Genomic DNA, 21,842 nt, shown 5'->3' with positions numbered 1-21,842 from the left:
TAATTTTATTCAATTTTCATGTTGAAAAAAACTTAAATAATCAAAGCAGTTATATTTTAAAACAACGTCATTTTTTGTCCAAAATAAAAAAAGAAAAATAAAAGAACATAAGAACTGAATCAATTTTCGGGCATTTCGCATCCCCCCATATCCAAAAGAAGGGCGAACCTAGTGCATTGTAGCTGATGAGGAACCTTGGTGAATTCCACATCGGCTGCCCAGGAAAGATGCTAGGTTATTTTCTCTTTTGGTATTTTTAAACAATCTCGAGTTCTCAACATTTTTTCTCACTTTAGACATCAATGGTGGTCAATTTTATTCCCATCACTACCAATATTTCTTTTCACAAGCCATTAGCTCCATGGCACCACCATACTTCCCTATCAATATCACATTAGTAACAATTATATTGCCATAAACATTTTTTCTATTTCCTTCAACAATTTACAACATTTGGGCTTTGCCTATCAATTTTTTTATATATACACATATGAATAGAGTGAGTATTCTGGACATTAAAACTTAGATTAACTGAAATTCAATTGTTAGATTTTTTTAATTTTCAAGTATATGAATAGATAAGCCAATGCTAATCTAATTGCTTGTTCTAATCGTCAAAATTCATTATGGATAGTGGTTGGTGACGTTTTTTCCCAAAAACACAAATTTTGATAATAAAACTAATTTTAAATTTATAAAAAATTAGTCGCAAGATTTAATTAATTTTTTGATATGTTAATTATTATGATTGGGGAATTCAATTGTCAGCAATAAGGTTAGAAATTATTTTGATTTGTTTATTTTTTTTATTTGTTCGATATATTCAATGAGTTCGATTTTTTAATTTTTGATTTCTTCAATCACTTAAGTGTACTTTTTGAAATTTAAAAAATATACTGTTAACATGGCCACGAGGGAGGACGCCGAACAAAGGGCAAGTCGGTAAATTAATCAGACGAAGTGCGATCCGACAAAACTGACAATCTGTCGGATCATATCTGGCGATTGGGGCCCACACTCTACACTTCTGTATGTAAATTACACTAGTGGCGCTCAAGTTTTAAAAATTTTGGAAATTACTTCTCAGCCCCACTCAAGTTTTAAAATAAAATACAGGATGCGAGGAGAGGATCAACTCACGTGCAGTGCAGTCATAGCTTAAAATACATTTTTTTAAAAATAATAAATTATCATTCATGGTTTATTTATTTTTTAAATCATAACTAAATTATTATATATTTATAATAATTGTTCAAATTACAACTTAGCAGCTTAAACGGTTTTCAACGAACTTTAATCTTTATTGGGAAAGTAAAATTGTGTGAAGTGATCGTACCCTCAGGGGCAAAACAAAAGTCTCCAAGTATTAAAAATTATAAAATAAATTTAAACTCACGAATTATAAAAAAAAAAAAAAGTCCAAACTACAAATAACAAAAATTAATTATGAAGAAACTTAAAATTATAAAAGATTGGAGTCAAATTTATTAAATAAAAATTTATAAAGCACTCCACCTGCGGACGGGCATAGCCGTGGTGTGGTGCCACCCAAATTCGGAAAAGATCCACTTCTGTAGCATTAAAATATGGTGTCAAAATCATTCAGTTATCGGTACTTGGAGTTTCCCCCCGGCCCCCAAAACTTGTATCACTTTCATTAAAGCCCTTGTGAAATATATCACCCAACTAACGAAAATTCCTCGTGAACCCCCACTACGACCACCACGAGGGTCACGTGGTCAACTCTTTATGATTTTCGAGCCCCACGTGGACCGCCTTCATTGTTTTAACGTCCTCCTCTCAATCTTAAATTACAAAACAGTAGTAAGAAAGACATAAAGTACGAGAAAAACAAAAAGGACAGAAACACCTTAACTCCACTTTGTTAGTGGTTATGGGTTTAGATTTTAATGATAAACTTTAATATTAAATATAGTATTTATTTATATAATAAAATAGGTAATACTAATTCTAATAGAATAGAATAGAACATTAACAGGTGTTACCATTACGAAGAAGAAAATTCAGACAAGCAAGTTTTGTTAAAATAAAACGATGAATGTGACTGAAAAAAGAGAACGAATAAATAAACAAATAAAAGCACATAAAGTGGCTGCCACACATGGCATGATATGGTACGGGGAATACAATTACAAATTATCCTGTTGTGTTGCCTTTACAAAATACTCACTAAAGTGGCACAATCATCAATGCAATCACTTTCTTACTGAAAAATATAATGACTCATCGGTCACAGATATAAAATTCAAAAACTAATGATGTAATTTACCCTTGTAAAACACTAAAAGAGGTAATATTGGGGGTTATAATGCTGATGACCCTATAAAGTCTAGTTAGGGCTAGGGTATTAGTGACACGGCTAAATCCTCACCCAAGCTTGGTAGGAATTAAGTCACTTGGGGAGTTAGGGTCACTTTCTATTTCTCTAAACACTCGACACGTCACCATCCCAGTTAAACTCTACCCTTGTAAAACACTAAAAGTACAAACTCTACTTCTAATAGGATTTTCATGACCTCTAACTGAAAGAAAAACTATCTTAATGGGTAAAGAGCACGGAAAAGAGAAGCAAGAAAATCTGGGTCTTAAACCAAGAAAGCAACACAACTCACCCAAATGATTAGTTAAAAACAAAAAGGATGCAATTATGCATGTATGTGACAGAGGCAGACTACTTCAGCATCAAGATTTAAAAAAATGAGAACAATGCCTCCACAAAACGGTGCAAGTCTTTGTAAAACGCAACAGACAATGAGCCAAAAAACAAAGGCAAGAGACTAGTTCCCCCTGTGATGGTCCAGGTTAACTGGGAGTTAAGCAGCCCGAACAAAATAGAAAAGACACTCAATTCAGTGGTACTCAAATTGATGTTCATAACCTTCAAGATCAACAAATGAAGCGCACAAGTGGAGCTCACAAATGTTTACAATTCCAGTTTTGACATGGCAAACAAATTCTGCACAAAGGCACGGAAAAATGTAAATTATTTGATATATTATATATTTTCCATTACAACAGCTACAGACTGTCTGGCAAGAACATGTATTTATAGTCAACCAAGCAGAAAATGAATGCGAGAGATTCCAGCATTTACAGCAAAATTTCAAGGTAACTGCGGTCACTATGATCTGGAAACACTGTGGATGGTATGGTACAAAAATTTCATTTAGATACACTGCTCGAGGCAACTCACTTGTAGCAAAACCAGCAAGGTTTATCTCATAGATCCTCCTGAGCAATTAAAGGCAGTATAATCTTAAGCTGAGCAAACCAGCTAGAAAGCCAACAAAATTGATGTACCTTCCAGTGTCAAACGAGCTGCACGATAGCAGCCACCCGCAAGGTCCCATTTTGGAGAAGATCACCAAGCTCATCAAACAGCAAAGCCGTACGCCAACCCCATCCCTTGGGTGCCTTCGGTAAAAGAGTTCCAGTCTGTTTGAAGCTTCCAAACACCATCACCTCTCTTTTTGATGGACAAATCAACTGTAAGACAAAGGCAAAAAGGCATCTCAGCCAAAATGCCAGACAAGCTATAATTTGCAAATACTTGGCTGCTGAGCTCACCTGATAACGTGCAGTAACCTTTTCACGAGAATCGATGTACATATGAACCTGAAACAGAAAGCACACTAGGGCCTGAATCTTAAAAGCACATCAATCAAGGACCACATACCATTTTCCGTAAACCTACAGTTCATCATTAGATTCCCCAAGTGGAGAGAATAATCCCCCGTACCCCCAGGGATATACTTGTTCGCTGGCTCAATGGAGGTGAATTGGATCGGGTGAAAGTGGTTATTTGGGCAAAGGTAAAGACATACCAACTCCCCCTATACCAGTGGCAGTCAGAGCATTAAAACTAGTCTAAAAAGTAAGAGAAAATTAGTAGATTTCATTAGCTTTCAGAAGGTCACTAGCAACTGAAAGCATGATGGCTATATAAGCCTGATCAATTTTCAGGCGGACATTAAAGAACTGGAGAAAAAGTCACTTCCAGGAAAATGAAAAATAATGAGGAAATGTTCTCACAGTTTCATTCAAAAAACTGCCTGAGACTTTGAGATACCACCAAAAAAAAAACTGACCTTTCTAATGGGGTCTGTTAACTCTGCCTTCCGTCGATGAAGAAATAATCCTGAAATATTGCACAGGTTAGAAGCAAACAACCAAAGATGATACCATAACATTCTCTTGTCCTGCTCTAAGAATATGACTCCGACAAAAAATTCATTAGATTGATGGTTACCAAGTGTCCTGCGTCCTTGAGGGTCTTCATCATTAAACGCCTGAACACTTACCTGTATGATTCAACATATCCAATTAATAAATTATTCCCTAATTAGGAAGGTTACATTCAGTAGCTTATCTTGACAGCATAAGTGGAGAATATCAAAAACCTTCCACATAGAACCAGCATAAAATACTTCTGGAGAGTGCTTCACTTGGCCATCATTGAGCTTGTACACATCCTGAAATTCCACCCTATGGAACCAATATTCAGGTTATTACCAAATACATCAAAGGCTTTATGTAACAACCGAAAGACATCAACTCAACATCCCAAATGGGAAAAAAGAAAAAAAAAACTCATAATTGATATGTCAGCTGGCATCCAGAAAACCAATTGAAGCTAGAAAACAAGATTTAATATGCATTAAAACTTGGGCTGGATCCGAACAAGTAAATGGATAAATTACATGCAGAACCTTTGAAATTTTTTAGTGATGCATCCTCCTTGTGGTATGAAAAATTACAATTAAATGAAAAAGTTATTCAAAGAGAAATGGTTAATGATGAAAAAATAATTTAACCCTTAAAACCATTGTCCGTGAATCAGGCTACTGAAACACCTTGTATTTCCAACTTATATATAAAACCCTTTACCATCATCACTCTCTTCCATCTCACCCCTTGTTCACCGTTCCCTCCCTGCCTCTTCCTTGTGAACCCCCATCATGGATCCACAACATTCATCCTCTCTTTCTCTGTTCTCTTCCTAGAAAATCAAATTTTACAACCTCCAATCCAATAGCCCGGCCTCCATTATCCCACCTCCAGCAATAGCTCTAACCTACAACCACTTCCAATGGGCAACCACCATTACTGTCAAACCATGAACCTACACCATCATCTCTAACCTGTGAACGAACATGGGTTACCATCAATCCATCACCTCTACCCTATGAATGAATCAACCAGGAGCAAAACACCCCCCCCCCCCCCCCCCCAAAGTTCTTCCAAAGGAGTATGGGGAGAGAGAGAGAGTAGCAAAACTATGAGACAAATAAATATGTGGGCCCTATATGTTCCGCATTAACAAAAACTTTTCTCCTCTTTTTTTAACCTTAATTACAAATCCTACCCTATTAGGCTTCAACTTCCTCACTTTCCCACCATCCTCCTGGAAACAGACCTTTCCTCTCCCTTAATTCTTCTCTCTTTTTATAGAGAAAGAAATTGCAAAAACCTTTAGGATAAATTCAAACATAGATAATTTTGCTTCTCGAAAAAGATCATAGAGTACAATTTAAATAAAATAAATTTTAAATTACAAAATAATTATTTATATTTTACTAATTATTGTGTCATCCAAATTTTGTTGGTTATGTCACCCCCTCCCCCCAAACTTTTTCAAGCTATGTCCCTGGAATCAACATCATCATCTTCAACCCATTAGCAGCATTCCACCTCTCCTGTGCTTAGTCTTCAAACCCAAATTAATGGCGATGTGAGCAATGGGCTAAGGCCAAGGCAGCAGAGGTTATTATGATGGAGGCTAAAGATGATTTTGATTAATGGTAACAAAAAAATATATTCTGTCAATTTTCTACATCGTTTCAAGTTGGACTAACTTCCAACGTACTAAAACTGATTGATGCACAATTATGTGATTCTCAAATGATGGTGCAATTTTTCCAGTGGATCTCTCTCTATGAGGCAAGCTTATGGGCTTTGATTGCCATGGGGAGAGGTAGTGGAGTAGTGCGATAGTGGGTGAGGCACTTGTGTATGGTAAAGAAGGTAGCAGGCTGGGAGGAGAATTGATGTTGGGGGAGAACAAGGGAAAAGAAAAGTGAGAGATTGTCATGACCCTCCCCATTTGTTTTTCATTGTTTTTTTAGGGTAAAATGGAATTCCAAATCATTAACATATTCCATCTAGTTAACTAAAGCTTAACCAATAGGGTTTTCATTTTGTCATGTAACATTTCAAAAGAGGGAGCTCCATATAATTTCTAAAATCACAAGGGGATGCTTTAGTCCAAGACACTACAGGAGATAAATGTAATTACCCAAATGAAATCTCAGTTAAAAAAGATCTAACATGTTTATTGTGTATTTGACCCCATTTCTTAGAGTGGAAAACTTGAAACAACTACCAACCAACCACAGATTCTAGAGATACCAAAACAAACAGCTTGCAGAACAGTACCTTAACACTAAAAGGAAATGGCCTTCCTTCTGTTCAGACCAGTTCAAGGCTTTGAATGGAAGAGAAGTTGGGAAGAGGACGCAAAGGTAGATAATCGAATCGAATAGAAGTGTAAGAAAAGTAATGTAAAGATTGCTATTCTCCCCTTGTTTCAGAAGAGTGGAAAGTAACAGCCCGTTTGGAAACCTTAAAAAGTTTGGAATTGGAATTCCACTCCGAGTTTTAATGAATTCTTGTGTTTGAAATAAAAAAAGTGTTGGAATTAGAATTCCATTTACCCTCAGAACTCTGAAATTAGAATTCCGATTAAAGGTGGTTGGAATTGTTCAATACAGAATTGGAATTTTCAGGCCCTGCTTATTTTTATTTTATTTCCACAAATACCCCTCTCCCATTCTATTTATAATATTTCTACTCTTTTATAACTTCCTTTTTCTTATATTCTCCTTCTCCTCTTCTCCATATTTGTGATGATGTGTAAGACAACCAAGAGAATATATACAAGGTATTCACACTTCTTTATTTGTAATGTAATTTAAATTTATCTGGTGTTTAATTTTTATATATTTTGTAATTATCAACATTTTGGCTTCAATTTTTTTGTATAACTGAGTGGTGTGATTATCAAAATAATTTCAACTTTGCCAAAATTGTAACATTGGACTTGTGTTGTTTGTTAGATTATTTATCCAATGCGTACGGTTGAACCCCCCTTGACCTTCCAATCACAAATAAATGTGTGTCACTGGACATTAGTATTAAAAGTTGTAATTATGGATTATATAAGTTTGTGAAGACTATTTACAATTAATTGGATGTTGTGATAAAATACTTGTTGAAATCATATTTTTAGCATTATTTTATTTAAATTCTTTTTTTTTTTTTTGTTATAACATTTTTATCATTATAAACATGATGGCAGTGCAATCTTATTTTTGGTTCTTAATATCTTAATTAAATTTTTCTATATTATAGGAGTATTTAACTCACTGTTATTGATATAGTGGAGAGCAATTAAAAATTAAAATAAATTATTTAGTGTTAGATATTAACTTCTTATTTCGATTGAGTAGTTAAGGGGTAATATTATCAAACTACTCATATAACTCCATTTCCATATTGGTTCCAGGCAAAGAATTGGGATTCAATTCTAATTTTTAGTGTTTTGTTCCAAGCAAAAGAATTAGTATTCCAATTCTATTGGAATCATTAATACTATGGAATTAGATTTCTGATTCCATTGCAATTGGTTCCAAACGGGCTGTAAATGCATGCAACATAACTTTGTGTGGATAGAGAATAGAAGGAGACAAAAAGGTAAAGTTATAAAACAAAGAAACAATTATACCCTTCAAGGTATGAAACAAAGAGGCAATTATACCCTTCAAGGTATGAAACAAAGAGGCAATTATACCCTTCACTTTCAAAATAAATTACAAGATTTGTTTATTCTTTTTGCATTGGATAGGGGCAGTCTAAATTTAGATGATCTTTGTATAGTGTTATAAATAAAGATACATATTATTTTAAGTATTTACACAAAAGTATATCACATTAAAGTTTACAAAAGTAATTATAGGATCTTTTGTAAATTAAGGATGATATTGAATTTTTACAAAAATAATAAGAGTAAAATGTAAAAATAATAAAAAAATTATTAATTTGTTTCCTTCCCCCTCCATACACCTCAATTTGGGGTGTAAGGAAAATTGGGGTAGTGGAGGGGAACAGGGGACATCATGTACCTCCCCCCCACCCTTTCCCTTCCATTATGTAACTCTCTCCCAATCAAGGGAAAGAGCCTCCCGTCCCATCCCCCTCCATACCCTCCATCCAAACAAGGGGTAAGGGTCATATCTCCAGAAAACTCTGATTGGAACCGTTCAACAATTGGGTGAGGGGGCTGAGCAGTAACAGTTGCAGACTGAATGTGTACAAAACTAGTCTAGCAAATATCTTGACTTTGGTATGAAGCTGCCTTGTTCAGCAAGTTTGACACTCCTACAACATAAAAATACTTAATTTGAAAAGTTTAAATGCAATTGAGCATGCAAAAAGTAACTTACCCGAAGCGGAAGGGGGGGAAATGATTCAAAGGTGTTTTCATATCCAATGATATAGAACTGTTTGCATTCTCCCATTCAAGTCCAATGGCATGCTCTGGTGATTCTAGCATCTGGACGGAAGTGCCACTAGTACTAGGCCCAGAAACAGGTTCACTCAAACTGCCCTGCAGATCTGTCTCATACCCTCTCTCTGTTTGCTCTCCATGAGAATTATCCATGGTACTTTGGCTGAGTCCAACTAAAGCTGTCAACCCATCCCCAGGCAGGTCCACATTGTGGTCAGCTCTAGCCTCTGAGTCATCGTTAGCAAGAGACTGCTGAAAGTTTCGGTTGCCCACACCAAATGGTACACGAGAGAAGACAAAACGTGTTGGAGGCCAAGCCGCTGCTGGTACAAATGTGGTTCCACGTCCAATGCCAGCTAGCCCATCGATAGCACCTCTCGCATGAACTCTCACAGGCCTGAAGAGCCCATTTCCTTCACTTTGGGTAGAATCAGTGACATAAACATTCCTCATACTGCTTGGCTGGTTATTATGATCATGCTCTTGAACATAATAACCAGTAGTACTAACTCCATGTGAGAATCCAAATTGTTGCCTGCATGCACATGCCATACTGACAAGGCAGCAATTTTTGCATGTGTCTGCACTGATTTCTTGTACCCGCTGGCTCAAAAGCATCTATAGCATATGTTTTGCAATTTCAAAAACAAATAAACAAAAGGCTATCAGAGTCTACTTGATGGTGTTCTAAAACATAACAAATAGAAGATTTTATAGAACAGGTACAGCAGTCCAAACTTCTGGCACTAGACATGCTAATGCTTTTAACCACTCTAGAAGATCCAATTACATAAGTCCCCCAGAGTCCTAGAGTGAAATGCACCACCATTTATGATATAAAGCACTATATTTTGAACAAGAACTTCTTGATGGAAAGGAAACTAGAAGGAAAATCATGCAACTTTATGTGTATTTTTCATCTATACTGATGTACATGAGAATGTTCACTCAACTTTCATTTTCCTTTCCTCCCACAAATTCAAATTCCAAACATAGCCTAAGTGTCCTTCATCATTGCAAATCTGTGCCACAGGCCATAATTTGAGATGGTTGGAAAATATTTGATATAGGAGATACAGAATACCTTGCTGCTGAAAAGTACCACCACAAAGCATGGAATCAATCCATTTTCTATGAAGCATTCCAAATATGCTTCTTCCTAACCACACCCCCCCCCCACCCCCCCACCCCCCCCACCAAAAAAAAGAATATTATATATATATATATATATATATTATAATAAAAGCAACAACAACAACTAAGTATGAGTTTCAAACCTGTAACCAAAGACCGTCATTCACTGCTTTGCATGGGAACCCTAATTCTTCAAGATGCTTTCTCACATTTAGAAGTGCTTCAAAAGACATATTACAGTACAGAAGAGAACCTCCTTCAAAAATGTTGACAAATGCATCATATTCTTCCCCAGTAACCCCACAGTTCCCTCTCACATAACCTTTTACCTGTCTTTGACCCACAATCCTGCCACCCCATGAAAGAGGAGGCAATCCACATCTTCCCCATTCACTAGGCATGAACCCATTGTATGAAGAATTAATTGAATTGCAATGCCTCTGGTCACTGGAAAGCCAACTATTGTTATTCAACTGGTAGCAAGATCCTTCATCAGATGGCCCTTCCATAGCAGCAGCATCACCTGCCAAGCCACTTTTTCCAACAGCAATTGGCATTTCAAGATAAGAACACGAGGACCTGCCGTCATCTGTATATGAAAATGAGTTACTTGATGAGAGTCTTTCAATGTTGCAATGATATCTTGGCTCCAGATGTGACTGAGTGCACGAACCTTGTTGCGCCTTTTGTTTTGAACTGTGAACCCCAGCATGGGGACCAACTATAGAGTCAGCAAGTTCAACTAAAAGATTATGAGCAGTGTTATGACCGTTGATTTCCTCTTTCAAACTAATGCGACATAGTTCAGATTCCAACTGTTTATTAGTCCCGCTACAGTTCAAGTTCTTTCCCTTTACTTTAGGAGAATCAAAATGAGTGCTTGTTCCCACCTCAGAAGACGAACTTCCTTGCTCTAGATGTTCTCCTATGGCAGAAGCATTTTTTGAAAGGAATGCATATAAAGCCAATTCAAACCTATAAAATAAGGAAGAAAGTGTCATCCATACTAAGCAGAACTTTGTTATATAAATCAGATTGAGGCAATTTGGATTCTCCTAACCGTTTTTCTTCGCTGGGTATCCATAGTTCGTCTGAGGTCAGCAGCGCATTCAAAGTTTGAGAAGAAAGTTTAGGAAGCACCTATATTGGAAGGAGAACTGATAATGAGTATTATAACTTATTAACATTAAATTTGTTTAATAGGTGGTTGCTTTGCATCATCTACACCTGAAATCCATGTATAAACACAACTAATAATTCTTCAAAAGTACGAAAAGGAACTGCAGAAAATATATGTTGAAAGAGATAAAGGAAACTAGGGGATTTGAAACAGAAATGTGCCAACAACTAATTTTATGCCAAGTAAAATACACCATAAAATGCCCATAAGCTGGAAATGACTGCACCATGAAGTTTGAATACATTTTGAGATATTTTCCAGAGGAATAGACATGCAGCATAAAGAAAAAAAAGAGTCCAAATTGCTTATATAATAGTTACTAAAAACATGTACCTTCAAGTAGATACGTGTGTTAGGACTTTTGCAAGAGATACTAATGCCTTTTCAATTATGATTGAACTACATCAAGAATCAGTATGTGCCCTGCCTCTTTGGTCTTATGAGATAGATGAACTCATGAAGCGCGTACAAGAAGAGGTGCCTTGGTGCATGTTATTTGTAGGCAATCTTGTATTGGTGGATGAGATAAAAGAAGGCATGAACACTAAACTTGAATTATGGAGGGGCACCTTAGAATTCAATGGCTTAAAGTTAAGTAGGTCAAAAGTAGAATATATAGAATGTACATTTAATACAAATAAGTGTAGATAATGTCATGGTGAGACTTAAAATTTTTATTATTCCTAGAAACTATCAGTTTAGGTAACAATAATCAATTGTCCAAAAAAGAAAGAAAGATTATTAAGGAAGGTGCTCAAAACATCAAAGCAGAATGGTTAAAGCAAATAAATGCATCCAACATTTTATGTGATCATAAAATCCCTTTAAAGGTGAAAGAGAAGGTTTATTAGATGGCTATAAGATCATCTTTTTTGTACGACTCTAAATGTTGGGCAATTAAAGTACTAATATAGGCAAATATAAGAACAAATGAGATGAGGAGTTTATGGTGAATATGTAACCATATAGAAAAGCTAGAACTAAAATGAGATTATCCATAATAACATTTGAGTGACACCTAAAAAATAAGACATGCAAAATGCAATTAAGGTGGTTTATGTTGTTGTTAGGACTTACAAACCAGGAACAAACAAGAAGAATACTCCACACAAATCCTTACACACTCACGGAATTAGAAAGACAGTAAGAACAATCAGATATAACAAAAGAATATATGTCAGGTTCCTAAGCTGACAAGTGAAATCGAGAATGGAAAAAGGAAGGAAGAGGGAGGGTTTGAGAGAATTTTAGAGGGAAAGAAGAGTGAAATTTAGGAGGGAGAAGAGTTGAGGAGGAAACTGATTTCTTGATTTCATTCAACATAAGGGAAAAGGCATAGATCAGCTCTTTTATACTAATCTATGGCTCAGTTGGCGCCAAAAACGGTTATGCCTTTTTCCCACTTGACTTACAACTTGCTCGACACATGCTGGAACATTTCTCCAGCTGTGATTTAACCGAGGCTTCTTATTTACATGGGCTCAGCCCAATAGATCCAGGCCTATTGCCGAATACATTGGCCTAATTATCTAACCATCCCCGCCCTTTAAAGTATTTCTTGTCCGCAAGAAATATGTAGGAGACTGGTAGAGGTTGGAAATTGTCGGAGCAGGTCAGGAAGATACTCCCAAGTGTTGTTGTCCTCATGTAGAGATGACCACTTGACTAGGACTTGAATAAGGGGGGCGCCATGTCGGTGGATCACTCTTCTGTCTAAAATGGCGGCAGGCATCGAATCCTGCCCGGTAGTTGTGATCACTGTGGGCAGCGAAGTGCTATGTGGATGTTGACCAATGGCTTTCTTGAGGAGAGAGACGTGGAACACCGGGTGGATGTGTGTTCCCTCCGGTAGCAGTAACTTGTAGGCTACTACTCCAATTTTTTCTACAATAGGAAATGGCCCATAGTATTTTGGACTGAGCTTGGAAATTGGCTGCTGAGACAACGCCCTGAGATGTTGTGGCCCAAGCTTTAGGTAAACCTCTTCTCCCACTGCAAATTCTCGTTCGCTACGATGTCGATCAGCCAGCTGCTTCATTCAATTTTGGGCTTTAGCTAATTCCATCTTTACCATTTTCATAACTTCCTATCGTTGTTGCAAGTAATTATCAACAACTGCCACTGTAGTGTGGTTGGCTATTGTCGGTAGTAGTCTTGGTTTGTAGCCATAGAGAGCCTCAAATGGAGTCATTCGGATGGAGCTGTGAAAAGTTGAGTTGTACCACCATTGGGCAACGGCCAACTATTTATGCCACCCTTTAGGTTGTAGGAAACTGAAACATCTCAAATATAGCTCCAGCGATTGGTTGACTCGTTCGGTCTGGCCGTCCGTCTCTGGGTGATAGGCGGTTGACATTAAGAGTTTAGTGTCCAGTAACTTCATTAATTCTTTCCAAAATAGACTAGTGAAGATGCAGTCCCTGTCGGACACAATAGACTACGGTATACCATGCAACTTCACTATATTATCCATGAATGTTCTAGCAACGTCTTGAGTTGTGTATGGGTGGGATAACCCAATAAAATGGTTGAATTTAGAGAACCTATCTACCACCACCATGATGCAGTCTTTCCCTTCTGAGCGAGGAAGCCCTTCTATAAAGTTCATAGTAATATTAGTCCAGGCTTGGTCCGATAATGGCAGGGGTTGTAGAAGGCCGAGATGCGCTACTGTTTCATGCTTACACCTTCTGCACACATCACACTGCATCACATATTCCCAGACATATTTTTTAAGCTGAGGCCAAAAGAATACCTGATGGACTCTTCGGTATGTATTCTGGATACCCGAATGGCCACCGATAAGGGACTCATGGAGTGCTTGTAGGATGTTTTGCTTCAGTGCTTCATTGTTTCCTATCACCAGTTGTCCCTTGTAGCGAAGTATCCCATTGTTTAATGAATATCCGGGTCTACTGTGCGCGGACACACTTAGTAGCTCCACTAAGCCTTTTGACCAGTCATCTTGATGGTAACTGGCAGTCATTTCTTTTAACCAATCAGGGACAACTACGGAGATAGCTTCACATGTTCCTTCTTCTTAGCAGCGAGACAAGACGTCTGCTGCAACATTCTCCTTCCCCTTTCTAAATTGGATTACATAATCCAATCCCATAAGGTTGGCCATGCCTTTCTTTTGTAATTGAGTGTGTAGCCGTTGTTGTAGCAAAAATTTAAGACTTTCATGGTCTGTTTTTATCACAAATTTGCTTCCTTCCAAGTAGTGCCACCACTTGTCCACTGCCATGAGGACTGCCATTAGCTCCTTTTCATATATGCTAAGGCCTTGGTGGCGGGAAGCCAGGGATTGGCTTAGGAAAGCCAGTGGTCTGCCCTCCTGGGACAAGACGGCCCCTATTCCGTGGTTGCTAGCATCGGTTTCTAACACAAAAGGCTTGCAGAAGTCTGGTAGGCCTAGCACTGGGACTTCACTCAGTGCCTTTTTAAGTTGCTTAAAAGCTGCCTCAGCCAGAGAACTCCATCTAAAGCTGTCTTTCTTAAGCATCTCCGTTAAGGGCTTACTTATCGTACCATAATTTCTTACAAATTTTCTGTAGTATCCCGTGAGCCCAAGGAACCCTCTCAAAGCTTTGATGTTTGTAGGTTTCAACCAAGATACAACAACTTCAATTTTCTTGGGATCTGTCCCCACTCCTCCCCCTGATATGATATGTCCAAGATATTCCATTTGATGTTGTGCAAAAGCACACTTTGACCTTTTGATGTACAATTGATTGTATCTTAAGATGTTGAATGCAGCCCTAAGATGGTCTAAATGTTGGTCAAAAGAGGGGCTGTAAACCAAAATATCATCAAAGAAAACCAGCACAAGTTTTCTGAGATGGAGTTCAAAAATTTGATTCATGAGAGCTTGGAATGTGGCTGGTGCATTGGTTAGGCCGAAAGGCATTACGGTGAATTCAAAATGGCCATGATGTGTTTTGAAGGCTGTGTTGGGGATGTCATTAGGATCCATTCTAATTTGGTGGTACCCCGACCTTAGGTCCAATTTGGAAAAAACGGTGGCGTACTTAAGTTCATCCAAAGATCTTCAATAATAGGGCTGGGAAATTTGTCTTTGATAGTAATGGCCTTGAGTTGTCTGTAGTCAATACAGAACTGCCATGTTCCATCTTTTTTTTTTTACTAATAGGACGGGAGAAGCGAATGGGCTATGGCTGGGTCGAATCACAGATTGAGTTAGCATCTCTTTGACTAGTTTCTCAATTTCGGATTTGAGTTTTGGGGGATACCAATAGGATCTTATGTTTACTGGTGCAACATTAGGTAGGAGGGGTATGGTATGATCCAGGGACCTTTGAGGAGGAAGGGTTTTAGGTTCTACAAACAAATCTTGGTATTCAATTAAAAGTGCATCAAGAAGAGTCAAATCATGTACCTACCAAGTGGATGTGGTCGCTGAAGCTGTTTCACTTTCCAATCCTTACTGTTCATTGGCCTTAATTGAAAAGAGTTGGGCTACTTGTGATATCTTCTTTTTGAATAGCCGCTGAAGTGTTTTTCCATTAATCATCTTGCAAGTGCCCCCCTCCATATTTCCTTGTAACACCACCCTTCTTCCTTCTTTCTCCAATGTAACCTCCATTTTGTTAAAATCAAAGCAGATTGGACTCACCTCCTTCATCCAATCAATCCCAAGGACAATATGGCATCCTCCTAGCTTGAGCAGCCTTAAGTCAGCCTGGTAATCTTCTCCTTGCATTTCCCAGCAAAATCCCACACAAGCGGATTTGCTAATTTCTCAGTTTCCATTAGCCACAGTAACCGAGAGTGGCTGAGTGTTGGCTAACGGCCACTTCATTTGTTTAGTTGTTCCCTCATCTATGAAGCTATGGGTACTCCCACTATCTATTAAAACCATGAGAGTACTCTCCTGAACCTTCCCATCCACCTCTATAATCTTGCTACTGGCCATTCCTTTTATAGCGTGTAAAGAGATGGCCCATCCTCCTTCATCCTCGTCTGTCCCCTCTGCCCCTTCTAATAAGAGCAGTTGCTTTTTGCATTGGTGTCCAGGAGAATACCTATCCCCACACTTGTAGCACGATCCCGACATCCTTCTTTGCTCAAAGATCTTATCGCGTGGAGGTAAATTTGAATCATGGGGGGAGGGGTTAGTTAGATACCTTACTCTTGTTCCTCCTCTGAAATTGTCCTTGTTCTGTATTCGACCTCCTGATGGTGTCATTCCCAAATTTATTCCCCTACTTTGCACCCTTTGCTTCTTCATTAGGGCCTCCATAGTAAGCTCTTGTAATAGTGCATCTTCTGCTGCTTCTTGCACCGATCTCGGTCTCATCATCTTCACCATGGATCTGAGGTCATCGCTCAATCCACTGATGAAACTTGATACAAAATAATCCTCGGTTAAGTAAGGATTTCTGTGGAGCATAAGCGACTTCAGCTCTTCGAACTTGAGCTGATAATCCTGGATCATCCCAAGTTGTTTTAATTTGTTGAACTCTTCCACAATGTCTACCGTTCTTCGTTCACCAAATCATTCACACAATCCTCTAACAAATTCTCCCCACGAGTATCTTTCTCTGACTCCTAACCATCATTGGAACCATATATCCCTACAGCATTTAAGTATGCGGCGGCCAGGTTAACTCTCTGCTCCTCGGCCACCTGGTGGATATTGAACAATTTTTCACATCGTCAAGTCCACCACCTTGGTTTGGTCTCATCAAACACCGGTAACTCTAATTTAGGGACTGGAAAATTAGAGTGACCAGCGTTAACCATCGCTCCTTGCCGTCGGTTCATGATTCTTTCTTCCATTTCTCCCGGTTCACCTCCCAGTTCCGAAGATCCCATCGCTCGATGGCTAGGGCCAATACCTGGAAGTATGGGATCCAACTGTTCACGTGGTGGAAAATCTGGAGATATCCTTACTTGCGCCTAGCTCGAGAACATTAGCATGAATTGTTGCATATGATCTCTCACCATATTGCTTTGCTCCCGCATTTCTTCTCGGATCTGAACGCGCATATCTCCCCTCAAACGATCCGCCACTACTTCCAATTTCTTGTCCACGGCTCTAATCGCGTCTTCCACATTTCCAACCCGTTGTTGCACCTCAGTCACCATCACAGTAACTTGTTGGATCTGCATCTCCATTTGTTTCACGAGAGTTCCATCAGCCATTGCGTTCTAAAGTCAGAAGTGCCGATCAGGAAAGCTGCTCTGATACCAATTTGTCAGGTTCCTAAGCTGACAAGTGAAATCGAGAATGGCAAAAGGAAGGAAGAGGGAGGGTTAGAGAATTTTAGAGGGAAAGAAGAGTGAAATTTAGGAGGGAGAAGAGTTGAGGAGGAAACTGATTTCCTGATTTCATTCAACATAAGGGAAAAGGCATAGATCAGCTCTTTTATACTGATCTATGGCTCAGTTGGCGCCAAAAACGGTTATGCCTTTTTCCCACTTGACTTACAACTTGCTCGGCACATGCTGGAACATTTCTCCAACTGTGATTTAACCAAGGCTTCTTATTTACATGGGCTCAGCCCAATAGATCTAGGCCTATTGCTGAATACATTGGCCTAATTATCTAACAATACACAAGAACAATAAATGAAAAAGACCAACCCACAAAAGAGATCGAGATTATCCTGGTTTGGAATGTCCTTAGACAATCCAACAGTCCAACACCCAAAAGGCAATCTTTATTAAGTCGGGAATTGATTAGTACATCAAGCCCTCTCCTTCATCTATATCCCCGAGCACATAACCCTCGTTCTCTCAAGAATACACAAGACTAAATTCTTATCACTTAGTCTCTCTTTTCTCAAGAACGACACAGCACTCAATCACAAATGAAATTGAGAACTCCCATTGATTGCTATCGACTGCCCCCTGCCCTCTTATTTATAGAAAGGGCAGACACCCCAATGAAACTAACCAACATTGGGATATTACAATTAGACCCCAAAAAACTAAGTAAATTACACTTTGAATTTGAAACCTAATTGTTCTAAATCTTCCAACCGATAGATCACCAAGACTTCACTAATCTCCTATTGCTCAAACTTGAGGCAAACTCAACAGTTTAAATTTGTGAGAGGACCAAATGAACCACCTGTGAGCTGAATGGATGGAATGAAAGAACTTTGCTAAAGGAAGTTGGAAAATCATTAAACATGCATAAGATATAATAGTCTTACAGAATATATTATCAGAAATAGAGATAAGATTCATGTAGCTAACTCCCACAAGAGGGATTAAAGCTTGCTATAATGATATTGCATGGGAATTAAATCACAACTAGGTTCCACATATCTTTCTGATTCTAAAGAAGACCTGATTTAATTATTTATCAACGCCAGGTCTAGAGGGGCACATATACCTGTATATTCAAGCACAAGACTTTAATGCATATGTATAGTGCATTTTTTATGGTTCAGTTAGTACACTAGCAGAAAAATATTTGGATTATCCTCTTGTTGTATGCAGCAAATTCTAGCAAGTTCATATATTACTTGTAATCACTGGTCCTGGTGAGACAATTTCAACCCAATTTTTCTCTTAACTTTGATCTTAAGTGCTCAAGTCCCCTTCTTGTCTTTCTGACCAGAAAAAGATTACCTATATTAAGTGTATTGGTTATAGCTGTCGAATTATTTAGCCATCTGAACATGATAAGCAAGTTAACAATAATTACAGCTAGTTCAACACCTGCTATAATAATTAAAATTAATTGATTGGTTAAGTTCTGTTTTTCACCTTAGCATCTCAATGATGTCTGACCACCAGTAACTCAGAAAGTAATATCTCTATTCATTACCTCTTTCAATTCCATAGCACCACTTTGACAAAGGTAGCCCCAGCAAGCACTTCTAACACGTTCTCCATGTAAACCATAATCTTGGCTCTCTGCAAAAATCTAAACCGTAGATAAAGCAGTAAGTAAAACAAGGTAGGAAGCATAAAGCAAAATACATGGTAAGCTCATACAAGTCATTCGGACCTGATATGCTAAGAAATTTGAAGTCCACAGCTCTGATATAATAAAATCTGTGCAAATTGTACATAAATCCTGCAAACCATAACCATTAGAAGTGATGACATAGTTGTGGAAGTGTACGACAAAAAGATATGTTAACCATCACAGTCATATACATGCAGCAAGAGTGGTAGGAGCACAAGAAATTTGCACTAGTTCTGAGTATGGATACCTGAAGGTCCAGAAAAGAAGCAGCAGCAAGCACACGAAATGCATTAGTATCATTGAGCTTAGGATGGTGCCCATAAAGATATGCCAATGCCATTGCAATTGCCTCGCCATTAACATTCTTGTCATCAACATGCAAGTTCACAGTTGGAGCATTAGCTTCCTTCCAAGGACCATGAAGCATATTCCTGCCCTTAAAATAAATTACAACTAGTGAAGAAATTGCACATAACAAGTTGCAAATGGTTTTTTAAGTGCATGCAAAGTATATGACAGGCATGAAACAACACATGCATATTCACATCAAAAAATATTGGCTAGGTTTCACTCTCAGTTTTAACTGCTGCTAAAACAAAAGAAGAATAATTTAACATATGCTAAAGGTTTCCTACTGCTCCATCTTTGCCATACTAGTGGAAGCCATAAATTTGAATAGCAACCATAATTACATACAACACAAACTCTGCATGAGAAAGAACACAGAAAATGAGGCTCACATAAGAAGAATGTAATTTATACAATAATCAAGAAAAGGAGTAAGACTATGGATTGTGATTTTTGTTGTTGTGATGTCATGAAGAGAAGACATTTTCTAGCTGATTGGTGCTATATATGCAAGGAGGGCTGCCAATTGGCAGGCCACCTACTTCTAAAGATTTGAAGTCATGGCTTCAGTTCATATCTCTTGTGCTCTTGGTCGCATAGTTATCCAATAAGGAGCCATAGAACCCAATACTGGCATGCAAGGACAAGGAGGAGCCAGAAGTAGGAGCATGTATAAGCAAGCCTCACAGTTCAATTCAACGAAAATTAAATTTAAAGATAGAAACCTAATAATACTGGCATTCATAAACATCAACACGAACACGAACCATCAATGTCACTGAAAAACAGAACAATTAAATATCCCAAAATGTGGAATTCCCCGAGAAATGCCAAAAAATCAAAATAAAAGGACAGAAAGCTGAAGTAGGAACACATGTAAGCACAGACATACTGCAATTCAACAAAATTCCATTTACAAAGGAAACCAAGTAGCCATCGGGATGCAGCACATGGATCCCAAATTTAAAAGCTAATGAATCTTCAACGTCGCTGAACACGTCGGTTATAACGAAAACAATAAGACTTCAACAATCGCAATTAGTCAATTGATTGATAATGAAGAAAGAACTCGACACAATTCCAATTACAACAAGGAAACCAGTAGTCATTGGCATCAGGAACATCAATTACACGCAAATTAATCATCAAATCACTGAAAAACAGACCAATTACATGAAGGGAGAAAAGAAAAACTTGGAAATTGGTTCACGCCCAAAAAACAGGATAATCCGCAGAAGATAGCAGACAAAAAATAATAATAATAAGGAAACGACAGAGGATTCAAAATGCAGCGAGTAGACCTGAAGTAGGAGCTGCGGGACAGGATGAGGCGGTGAAGATGATAGGCGGAGCCCATGGCGTGGACGACGACGTCGGAGAAGGAGCCATTGGTGAAGCCCTCGAGCTGTATGTGATCGCAGAGCGAGCTGAGGTTGCAATCCACCGCCCGTATCTCTCCGCTGCTCCGATCATTATCCTCCGACGAACCCTGCCTAGCCATCTCCACCGCCGGGTTTCCGCCGTATCGCTGCTGCTTTGCGTACTGCGTCGGTCCTTCCATCTCTCTCTATCTCTCCTCCCCCCTCTGCACTTCTTGCTTGGTTAATGCGCGAAGAGATTACAGGATCGACGCCATTTCTCGAGGCTCTCTTGCAAGAGAAATTTGAAAATTATCAACGAAATGCAGAATGACAATTGAGTTGAGGAAATACGGTACGATAGACCAACTGGTCAAATCCGAAATACTTTTTATCAACCCTAGTGATAATATACAATTTAGGAGACAAAGATTCCCAAAAATACCTTTTTTTAGACGTTATAATTGTAAATTATTGATTAATGATTATTGTATCTCTATAACCCTAATTTATATCTGCAAATATATGAATTTAGTTCTTAATAAAGCACACATTTGAGATAATATTATATTAATTTATTATGTCTGATCTTTCTCTTTGTACTGGTATTACAATTTGTTTGTTGGAGTTGATTTATTTTAATCCAAGTATGATTATTGTTACAATTATGATCCATAATTTAGATTTGATTGAGATTGAAACTCCTAATTTGATCGTGATTATGATTTCAAATTTGATTGTGATTATGGTATTATCAAATTTGATTTTATGTGAGATTTATTTCATCTAGAGAAATATTCTCATACATTTTCTTCTAATTAGGATATGATTTTTTTTATTCATCTATAAATGATTTTAAATCTATAAATAAGTATTTAATGTTCTGAAATTAGTTGCAACTATATCACTTTTGTATTACCAATATTTGGTTAGTGATATTTTGTTATTTTTGTCCGTAATTTTTTTTGATTTGGGTTTTCCACGCAAATTATGTGTTTGTGTGTAGTTTATTAGTTTGATTGTGATTTGTATTCGAAATGATTTTGTAACAAACTGATATCAGAACCTTTGGATCAAACCATTAATGTTTGACATATTACACTTATTAGATCTGCATCATATTTTAGAACACAAATTGGCAAGTCGTCGTCACCACTGCCATTGGCTGCCACCATCGGCCATCACCGCTGTTCAACAACCGACGCTATCAATCGTCAGCCTTTCCTCAGCCTTCACCATCACAACTTCTGTTTAGCCATCATTGTCGCCCATCGTTCTAGTTTCTTT

The 21,842-nt window shown here is 38.0% G+C and overlaps 1 protein-coding gene across 4 annotated transcripts; it reads right to left on the bottom strand.

Annotated features, from left to right (window-relative positions):
* Nucleotides 1-2,701: 2,701 nt before the first annotated feature.
* LOC127799976 (uncharacterized) lies at nucleotides 2,702-20,931 on the bottom strand. Of its 4 annotated transcripts, none has more exons than XM_052334306.1 (13): nucleotides 20,499-20,931; nucleotides 19,097-19,280; nucleotides 18,889-18,957; nucleotides 18,706-18,804; nucleotides 10,782-10,861; nucleotides 9,865-10,696; nucleotides 8,523-9,205; nucleotides 4,422-4,506; nucleotides 4,271-4,322; nucleotides 4,110-4,159; nucleotides 3,589-3,636; nucleotides 3,322-3,507; nucleotides 2,702-2,977 (listed from the first exon to the last, which is right to left on the bottom strand). In XM_052334306.1, the coding sequence occupies exons 1-12, from the start codon at nucleotides 20,756-20,758 to the stop codon at nucleotides 3,331-3,333; spliced, it is 2,619 nt and encodes an 872-aa protein (XP_052190266.1). In that variant the 5' UTR covers nucleotides 20,759-20,931; the 3' UTR covers nucleotides 2,702-2,977; nucleotides 3,322-3,330. The 4 variants fall into 4 exon arrangements, with proteins under 4 accessions (XP_052190266.1, XP_052190265.1, XP_052190267.1 ...); XM_052334305.1 differs by lacking the exon at nucleotides 2,702-2,977 and adding an exon at nucleotides 2,990-3,252; XM_052334307.1 differs by lacking the exon at nucleotides 2,702-2,977 and having other exon boundaries at nucleotides 2,990-3,507; nucleotides 9,865-10,310; nucleotides 10,395-10,696.
* Between the last annotated feature and the right edge of the window lie 911 nt (nucleotides 20,932-21,842).

The sequence above is a fragment of the Diospyros lotus genome, chromosome 4, assembly GCF_014633365.1.
Source record: "Diospyros lotus cultivar Yz01 chromosome 4, ASM1463336v1, whole genome shotgun sequence".
Taxonomy (NCBI): domain Eukaryota; kingdom Viridiplantae; phylum Streptophyta; class Magnoliopsida; order Ericales; family Ebenaceae; genus Diospyros; species Diospyros lotus.
The sequence above is the reverse complement of the archived record's forward strand: the minus strand, read 5'-3'. Positions and strand labels throughout refer to the sequence as shown.

Excerpts from the sequence above, each read along its gene's own strand:
- LOC127799976 (XM_052334306.1), bottom strand. The coding sequence starts at position 20,758 with ATGGAAGGACCGACGCAGTACGCAAAGCAGCAGCGATACGGCGGAAAC. Across the intron at positions 9,206-9,864 it reads ATGACGGTCTTTGGTTACAG|ATGCTTTTGAGCCAGCGGGT; the intron begins GTTTGAAACTCA and ends CATATGCTATAG. Across the intron at positions 4,160-4,270 it reads TCAAGGACGCAGGACACTTG|GATTATTTCTTCATCGACGG; the intron begins GTAACCATCAAT and ends GCAATATTTCAG.